The following is a 9,676-nucleotide window of genomic DNA, read 5'->3' as shown; positions in this document are numbered from 1 at the left end:
AATTAGGCAGTCGAATGATGATTAACCACAAACGCCAATGAGCATGGTGGTGGCGTTTGAATCTGATTGACGTAAGTGACGCTAAATCTTACGGCGATGAAATCACTTTGCGACTTGGAGGAGCAATGAGAAATAATGTGGCAATGTGGTGAATCGTAAAGCTAAGTGTGAAGGTCAGCTTACTAAACTGTTAAACCAACTGTGAAATGTAAATTCAATGAAGAGCTGCTACAATGTACGTATGTCAACGAACATCGCAGAAGAGGAGATCTTCACTCTAAGTGGGAAATTTCCACTGGATTTGGATTGGGTTTTGTTTTGGCCTTTGGCTTTGACGTTTGGCTTTGGCCTTTGGATTTGGCCTTTGGCTTTGGCCTTTGACTTTGGTCTTTGGCTTTGATCTTTGGCTTTAGCCTTTGACTTTGACCTTTGGCCTTTGGCCTTTGGTCTTCTTTGGCCTTTCTTGACCTTTGGCCTTCTTTGGCCCTTGGCCTTTGGCCTTCTTTGGCTTTTGGCCTTCTTTGGCCTTTGGCCTTCTTTGGCCTTTGGCTTTCTTTGGCCTTTGGCCTTCTTTGGCCTTTGGCCTTCTTTGGCCTTTGGCCTTTGGCCTTCTTTGGCCTTTGGCCTTCTTTGGCCTTTGGCCTTTGGCCTTCTTTGGCCTTTGGCCTTCTTTGGCCTTTGGCCTTCTTTGGCCTTTGGCCTTTTTTGGCCTTTGGCCGTCTTTGGCCGTCTCTGGCCTTTGGTCTTTGGCCTTCTTTGGCCTTTGTCCTTCTTTGGCCTCTGGCCTTTGGCCTTCTTTGGCCTTTGGCCTTCTTTGGCCTTTGGCCTTCTTTGGCCTTTGGCCTTCTTTGGCCTTTGGCCTTTGGCCTTCTTTGGTCTTTGGCCTTCTTTGGCCTTTGGCCTTCTTTGGCCTTTGGCCTTCTTTGGCCTTTGGCCTTCTTTGGCCTTTGGCCTTCTTTGGCCTTTGGCCTTCTTTGGCCTTTGGCCTTCTTTGGCCTTTGGCCTTCTTTGGCCTTTGGCCTTTGGTCTTTGGCCTTCTTTGGCCTTTGGCCTTCTTTGGCCTTTGGCCTTCTTCGGCCTTTGGCCTTCTTTGGCCTTCTTTTTCCTTTGGCCTTCTTTGGCCTTCTTTGGCCTTTGGCCTTCTTTGGCCTTTGGCCTTCTTTGGCCTTTGGTCTTTGGCCTTTGGCCTTCTTCGGCCTTTGGCCTTCTTTGGCCTTTGGCCTTCTTTGGCCTTTGGTCTTTGGCCTTCTTTGGCCTTTGGCCTTCTTTGGCCTTTGGCCTTCTTTGGCCTTTGGCCTTCTTTGGCCTTTGGCCTTCTTTGGCCTTTGGTCTTTGGCCTTCTTTGGCCTTTGGCCTTCTTTGGCCTTTGGCCTTCTTTGGCCTTTGGCCTTCTTTGGCCTTTGGCCTTCTTTGGCCTTTAGCCTTTGGTCTTTTTCCTTCTTTGGCCTTTGGCCTTCTTTGGCCAAGGACCGTAAGGACGTGGCCGGCGCCGATACTGACTTTCAAATGTTGAACTCTTGTGCACATTGAGAATGGTTAGCAAGTCCCAAGCTTCGACATTCAATGGTTCTCTGTGCAACTTCGATTGTCCTGGTCAATCACCTAGTAGCAACTACGATGTGTACGGTTATCTTTGCTTTGCTTTGCATTCGGTACACCTTGGGGTTCGAGATAGGCAAATTCCGCATTTTCCTGGCTGGGATCGCCTTGCCACAAAAAGCACATGACACCAATCGGCACAGGTGATGATTCGACAGAAAATTACGTTTAGAGAAATTGTTGCTAACACCAGCGTCGACGGTCTAATGGCACACAAATTACCAAGACACGGATGCCAGCGAGTTGTACCGGCGAAAGTAACAACTATCTCTACCCTACATTAGTGAACCCCAAGGTATCACACACAAGGAGCTGAAAAAAGTGCTGCGTTCAGCTAACCCGGAATTTCCCATAAATCGCCACTCATAACCGTCCGCCGCGCCGTTCACGGTAGGTATATCAACAGCCGCGTGCACACACAAAATATCGACCTAAAGCTCCTGCCGGCCGCCCACAAACGGCAACTTCCTTGGCAATCACCTGACAGCCAGCTAACATTCAACAGCTCCGGGTCCGTTACACGCGAGTGGTGTTACATTTTCTTACGAATCCGCCACTACCTCCGCCAAATCCAAGTCATCCGCGTCGACGGCTCGGCGGCGGCGTTGCGCACGAGGAGGCTTGGTCAATTTCCTACTTCCTTCAACGGAGCGCGCTACCATGACAACGCCAACGGCGGCGGCGACGACGGCCCACGCGTTTCGCGATTTAGGTTTCAGTCTGAGGGATGCGGACTCAACTTTTTTGGTTATTCAATTTGAGCACGTACTCTTTCTTCCAGTGCTCCCCGTTGTAAAGTTTCTTATCTCTATGGAGATCAATTTCGAAGTACACGCATAAACTACTTCACACAACGTTTAAACCAAGGCTCAAACATATCGATTACAGCAAAAGCTACAATAAAACGTATATTCAGCTGACTTGGTCATTATGGGCTTCGAAGAACAATTTACAAATTTTAGGCAAGTTTCACACATAATTTTCTCACAGATAAAACGTTTTAAACGTTTTCGTATCTAACGGCAAAGTTTGTGTGTCATTAAATGTTTCACTTGTTTTAACGTGACTAAGCAAACCAAACTTGTATCCAGGCACACTCTGATCATTTTGGAGGTTTGGCAGCAGCCTGGCTGCTGTCAAATTTCAGTCCGCAATCCTCAGGTTTCAGTTCGTCCGTTTCGTCAGTTTGCAAAACATCATGTCCGTGTACGGCGCGCGGCGGCGGTGCAGCAGCAGCATGTGTCAGCAGAGAAAAAAAAAGAAACACAGCAACGCCGAAGGAGTTTGGTCAGTTGGACACCGGGGCGGATGTTATGCAACTGTGAATCCCAGGAATTAGTAGGCTACGGGGCGTGTACTACTGGGGCCTGATTGGCCCGTCAAATGTCTTGGCAAATGTGTGAGTACACGAGGAAACCAATTGTACCAGAAAAAAAGGGCAGTAGGCTATGGGTTTGTTACAATTGTGTGGAAAAATGTTGGAAGCAATGTATGAAATGACTTGAGAGTTCAGATATCTTTTGTAGTCTAGTAGGTGATCGCGCGATATATTCTATCGCATATCCGTATTTCTGGAGATTTCTAGACTACTCCCTTCAATTCACTTTGAGTTTATTTTTCACAAGATTCTGTAAATATGATTGGCTAACTTAGTAGCGTTACAACAGATACAGCTATGACAGAGTGCGGTTTTACACAAAAAATCACAGTATGTATTTAATGTTCTGTTGACCCTAAAAAAGTAAATAAGCCTTCACTTGAACCATTGCTACGACGGTAGCTTTCATTGAAAACCATTTTGCCGCTTTCATTACCCAAACCACACAAATAATAGATGAAATCGAAATCCTAGACCAATTGAAACGAAATCGAAATTCTGGAGAAATCCCCCTGAAAGGCAGCACCTCCACGGAACCTCTCTCAGAAGCGAAAAGAAAACCTGCTGGGTCATCGTTTTTAGTTCGTGTTTCGTTTTCGCTTGCTAGCACGTTCCTTGCGCACCGCAAATAACCTTCAAAATCTTACAAATCGGGCCTGGTCTGCCACCACACCACCACCCGCTGCTGGCTGATTGATACTCATTTTCGGCGATAACCGAGTCCGACCAAACCCGTGGAACGATGATGATTGTGGTGGCAAAAAAAGCTGGACGCTGGACCTCGCAGCTCATGCCTACAATATGTATAGGTAGAAGCAAGGCAGTGCGCATTAGACTTAGCGAAGTTGGACTTGGACGGACGATGGGGCTGAAGAGGATTCTCCACCACTTTTTTTTTGCTTTTATGTTTTTGCCCGTCATACTGGCTATCGCGATTCGGATGCTGGCTGATGATGGCCTACTGGATGGGGAATTCTTTAGCTCCGGTAGCAGAGGCGTGTGTAGTAAGGCGTATATCCCGAAGCTTAAAGGCTGCTGATCTTCTTCCTGTATGCGTTGATCTTCTGCAAAATTTGGGGGTTGGTGTAAAGTCTTATTTATTTACATACTTGCAGTCTTGAGTACCCATGGTGTAGCAAAAGACCTAAATTGAAAGGTCTCCTACCTGGACGATTTCTCGCCATCGCCTTGACCTGTGGCCATGTCCACAGGTCGACTTTCTTTATTTCCTTGTTGAGGCTGCCCCACCATCAGCCTCTGGGCCTGCCTCTGCTGCAATATCCTTCTGGGTTTCAAACTAACTCTTGCTTGCAGATTTCGTGTCTGTCCCTGCGTAGAGTTTGGCTGACTCACTTTTACTCTCGCTCCCGAATTTCTGTCGCAATCGGCCTTTGATGACATCGACGATAGAGCTCCACGTTAATGATCCCATTCTGAGGCCGCCATGCGTGAATTATATACCACAGGTATCTATTGATGAAGACATGCAGCCGTTTAATGTTCTCCACTGATACACACCAGGTATCACTGGCGTATAGCAGTTATGATTCCACTTTTTTTATGTAAAACATTATGTTTCGTCTAATTAATTGTTAACATTGATATAAAATACCAAATTTTCTAAACCTATTTCGTTGCCTGGAGTTTCTATTAGATAGCAATAAAATGTTGCTAGTGCTTTAAGTATAAACTGCTTGGAAAATCGACTAATGTTTCTTAGCGTTGAATATATGAATTCTACGGTTTCCTACCTGACTGACCTAGATTCTTTATTCAAAAGTTCTCTTCTCTAATATCTCAAAACATCTCTCCTACGTTGACACCTAAACAGTTAACGCACTACTGTATCTGGTTCTAAGGGATATACTTCACAATAAGGGTTATCGATAGTGCCTCTACGGTAAAGAAACTCTCGGTATTTTATTTTGAAGTGCATTACCATGAACCAATGGGTACGTTGATATGGAGAGAGTGATTTGCTGTGTATGTCTTTGAAAATCAGTTTCCAGTCACGTTGTTCCGCTGCCACAAATCCAGGTTCTGACAGTAATGCCAGGGTTTGTTTATATATTCCTTGCGACGACGGTGAATTGATGATAATATCTGGTAGCTGCTGAATTTCTACAATCACTAATTCAATGTGGCTGAACTGTGATTGTGTTGGTATATTTCGATTCTCCAAGAAGTTGCTTAAAAAAGGAAGCTGAGGAGAAAAGTAAAGCAAGCGATTCACAAGGAGTGCTTTTGCTTTCATTTCCGGACAATTCAGCCCCCACGGTTTTTGGGTAAGACTAGGTTAGCAAACGCTACTCTCTGCAAAGCCTATTTCCGTCCTAATCTTGTTGGTGAATCCCCTAGTGATTGGTAGATTTGAAGCCCTATACCAAACTTTTGAAGTAATATAGGTGATCTTCGGGATGGTCTTCTGTATCAAGTTCAGCTTCCTCGTATGATGACTTCTTAGTCGCGATCGTGTTTCATTTAGAATATTCTGCCAATTGAGCTTTTGGGCTCAAGATCAAATGACAGTTCCTGTTGTTGAGTCTGCAGTCGAGGTCCTCCAACCTCCTTCCACAGGCAAGTACCTTCAATACGCAAACCTCTCCGTACCTGATCGCCATTCCGTTTCCAGTTTGTATTCTTCGGCGGGCATTATCGCTCGTAGAAAGTCATCGTCGTGTCCAACGCACATCACTTCGCCGACGCACTATTCCTCAAGCATACCGCCACTTGACCCGGGACGCACGACACTAAGCAGTACGGAAGCCCCGGATCCACCTAGCTCAGTCGCGCCTTTTGCTGTCGACGATAACATGCCGCTGTCTACTCGTTCCTGCCATCCAAGTCGTCCCGGCCCTGAGTCTAGTGCTGGAGATGGGGTCTTCCAATCTGCCAACCAAGGCATGTATAACATCCATAGCAGCAATTCTCGTCCTGAAGATTCTTCGATTCGTAGGTCCTCGCCCCGTGATGCTAATGTGGCAGCTGCTTCCTCTAACGTCGTTTGGTATTACCAAAATGTTGGTGGTATCAACAGCTCTATCGCCGAGTATCAGCTGGCTCTTAGTGACGGGAGCTACGATGTCTACGCCCTCACCGAAACATGGCTGAACGATGATACCATCTCTAATCAGCTGTTCGACGACTCTTTCGTCGTATACCGACAGGACCGATCGCCGTCAAATAGCAACAAGAGCATCGGTGGCGGTGTGTTACTGGCGGTGCGCTCTGGGTTCAGGTCCCGATTGATCAACCCTCCGAATTGCTCGTCGGTTGAACAGCTGTGGGTCGCAATTTCTACTGTCGACGCAGAAATTTATGTTTGCATTGTGTACATTCCTCCCGATCGAGTGAATGACATATCTTTGATAGAGAGTCACATCGATTCGCTCAACTGGGTTGTATCGCAAATGGCTCCCAGAGATAACGTGGTCATCCTCGGCGATTTTAACATGAGCACGATTTCCTGGCAGCGTGATCCCCGCGGAGCTTTCTTTCCATGTTCTTCCCGGTCTTCACTTGGCGAACCTTCACGCGAGCTGCTTGATGCATATTGTACTGCAGGGCTCAAACAGATGGTTGGTGTGGAAAACGAGAATAATCGGTCACTTGATTTATGCTTTGTGAGCAACGAGCTGACCGTCGACTGTATGGTTACGCAAGCCCCTGCGCCGCTCGTTAAAATCGGGAGGCATCACCTCCCACTGTTGATCAATTTGGAAAAGAAACCACATCGTTGCTTCCACGACACTTCGGAAAGCATCACGTATGATTTCAGCCGAGCAAAATTCGACGAAATGGATGGTTTCCTTGCTCGTGTCGATTGGAACGGAATTTTGAGTAATTCGGACGTAAACCTCGCTGCTAGCACATTGTCTAGTGTGTTGCTATATGCTATTGACCAGTTTGTTCCCAAAAAGTCTAAACGTGAACCGTCAAAACCCGCTTGGTCAAATGCCGACCTCAAAAACCTGAAAAGAGTGAAACAGGCAGCCCTGAGACGTCACAGCAAATATCGCACGGATTCTACTAGAACATGTTATCTAGAAGCGAACACGGCTTATAAGCAACTTAATGATCGCCTCTACAATGCTCACCTAGTTCGCCTACAAAACAACCTCAAATCGAACCCTAAGAGTTTTTGGCGACACGTAAACGATCAGCGGAAGGAAACTGGATTGCCCTCTACGATGACTGATGGATTACATGAAGCCGATACTACCGCCTCAATTGCCGATTTGTTCCGCTCCCAATTCAGTAGGGTGTTCGTTGATGAACAGCTTAACCTGCAGGACATAGACGACGCTACCCGAAACGTTCCAAGCCTTCCTTCAGCCGCTCTGCGTTTTGATATCACTAACGATGCGGTCATTACTGCTGGTAAAGAGCTGAAATCATCTACGGGATGCGGTCCGGATGGTATTCCTCCGATAGTCATCAAACGTTGTGTGGACTCGCTTGCTACTCCATTGACCTGCGTGTTCAATCTTTCCATCTCTACTGGCGTTTTTCCGGATTGCTGGAAGCAGTCATTTGTTTTTCCAGTTTTTAAGAAAGGCTGCAAGAGGACTGTCTCAAACTACCGGGGAATTGCTTCGTTGAGTGTCATCTCTAAGCTCATGGAGAAGATAGTTCTTCAAAGGTTGGTTCAGTGTTTCTCCCATCATATCTCGCTGGACCAGCACGGATTCATGCCCAAACGATCAACGACCACAAACTTGACGTGTTTCACTTCGTATTTGATACGTCAAATAGAAAGTGGGCATCAAGTGGACGCAATCTACACAGATCTATCCGCCGCTTTCGACAAAATGAACCACCAAATTGCACTCGCCAAATACGAAAAATTGGGAATGAACAGCAGCTTCCTTATCTGGCTCCGTTCCTATTTAATCGGTCGTAGTATGCAGGTGAAACTTGGCGATCATGTTTCTTCCCCGTTTCCAGTATCATCTGGCGTACCGCAAGGCAGTCACCTCGGTCCATTTTTGTTTTTGCTGTATATGAATGATGTCAATTCGATCCTCAACTGCATGAAGCTGTCATATGCCGACGATTTGAAGCTGTATTCCACGATTAGGGAACCTCGTGATGCCGTTTTTCTTCAGCAACAATTAGAAGCCTTTGCTACTTGGTGTTCTGTTAACCGAATGTCCCTGAATGTGTCGAAGTGCTCTGTCATTTCGTTTAGCCGCAAGAAAACAACCTTCCGCTACGATTACGCTTTGGCAGGAGTGCAATTACATCGTGTATCGACAGTGAAGGACCTGGGGATTCTCCTTGACTCCAAAATGACATTCAAGGACCATGTTGCTTATGTCGTTGGGAAAGCATCGTCGCTGCTCGGCTTCCTCTTCCGCTTTTCCAAGAAGTTCAAGGACGTTTACTGCATGAAATCGCTATACTGCTCAATCGTACGTCCTATCCTGGAATATTCGGCAGTTGTTTGGGCCCCCTACTATGATAACAGCGTACAACGAATTGAGCGTATCCAGCGAAAGTTTATTCGTTTTGCCTTACGCCACCTCAGGTGGAGGAATCAGCACGACCTACCAAGTTATGAGAGCCGTTGCCTACTTATACATTTGGAATCTCTCGCTGCAAGGCGAAATGTTGCTCAAGCATGTTTTGTCGGAGACCTCCTGCAGGGCAATATTGACTGCCCATCACTCTTGAGCATGCTGAACATCAACGCACGACGCCGGAATCTTCGAACACACTCATTTTTACGTCTTTCTTCAGCTAGGACTAATTACGGTCAACACGAACCGATTCGTAGCATGTCCCGTGTGTTTAATAAATGTTATTTTGTTTTTGATTTTAATGTTTCACGCAAGGCAAATAAGTGTAGTTTTAAACGTGAATTATGTAAGGTACCACGGCAGTCTGTAAATGTTAGTTAAGTGTCATTGGGGTGATTTGTATTACCTGTTGACTTTATGTAAATAAACAAGAATAAACAAGACAGCAGTGCATAACGCATTTTTTCGCTGGTGTTTCAGGTGACAGAGTTTGTTAAAAAAATACATGTGTCTTCGTGGATACTGCGTTTTCCGATCGAACATTTCTGGTTCTTTGATTGTATAAATGGTAGTAGATCCTGCAATCTCTGCTTAAATATTCTAGAAAGAAGTTTGAAGTCGACGTTAAATTGTGATAACGGACGATATCTATGAACACTGTGGTCGTTTCATTTCTTTTTGCATTTCTCAAGTGTACTGGAAAGGCTATTTGTTCACTCCAGAAATGACTTTTTGGTAGAAGGCCCGGAGGGTCGATTCACATAGGCGCCGTCCACAAATTACGTAACGCTCTAGGGGGAGGGGTGAGTTCGACCAAGCGTTACAGTTCATACAAAAATTTCAGGATTTTCATACAAAAAAGCGTTACGGAGAGGGGAGTGGGGGGGGAGGGCAAAAAATGTTGATTTTAGCGTTACGTAATAAATGGATGCTGCCATATACCAATCAACGACGAATTCAGGTGATGTCTGTGTGTGTGTATGTGTGTGCGTGTGTATGCGTGTATGTGTGTGGACAAAAAAACTCGCATCACTTTTAGACAGAAAACCTCAACCGATATTAATGATCGATAGTTCATTCGATGTGGAATCTGGTCCCATTGTTTCCTATTGGAAATGGTTCGGATCGGTTCAGTCGTTCCGGAGTTATTATCATTTAGGTGTTCCGGACCGGTACC

The 9,676-nt window shown here is 45.9% G+C and overlaps 1 protein-coding gene across 1 annotated transcript; it reads right to left on the bottom strand.

Moving 5' to 3' along the window:
• Positions 1–228: 228 nt before the first annotated feature.
• Positions 229–1,688, bottom strand: LOC134291036 (uncharacterized). Its single transcript, XM_062858295.1, has 2 exons — positions 1,603–1,688; positions 229–1,453 (listed from the first exon to the last, which is right to left on the bottom strand). The coding sequence occupies exons 1-2, from the start codon at positions 1,686–1,688 to the stop codon at positions 229–231; spliced, it is 1,311 nt and encodes a 436-aa protein (XP_062714279.1).
• Positions 1,689–9,676: the final 7,988 nt, after the last annotated feature.

The sequence above is a fragment of the Aedes albopictus genome, chromosome 3 (assembly GCF_035046485.1).
Source record: "Aedes albopictus strain Foshan chromosome 3, AalbF5, whole genome shotgun sequence".
In the NCBI taxonomy this organism is placed as follows: Eukaryota; Metazoa; Arthropoda; class Insecta; order Diptera; family Culicidae; genus Aedes; species Aedes albopictus.
This window is presented reverse-complemented; position numbering and strand designations above follow the sequence as displayed.

What these genes read in the sequence shown, in the direction of transcription:
- LOC134291036 (XM_062858295.1), bottom strand. Translation starts at nt 1,688, where the DNA reads ATGCGGAATTTGCCTATCTCGAACCCCAAGGTGTACCGAATGCAAAGC. An exon ending in CACATCGTAGTTGCTACTAG is followed by an intron (nt 1,454 to 1,602) that starts GTGATTGACCAG and finishes TGGCCAAAGAAG; the next exon opens with GCCAAAGGCCAAAGAAGGAA.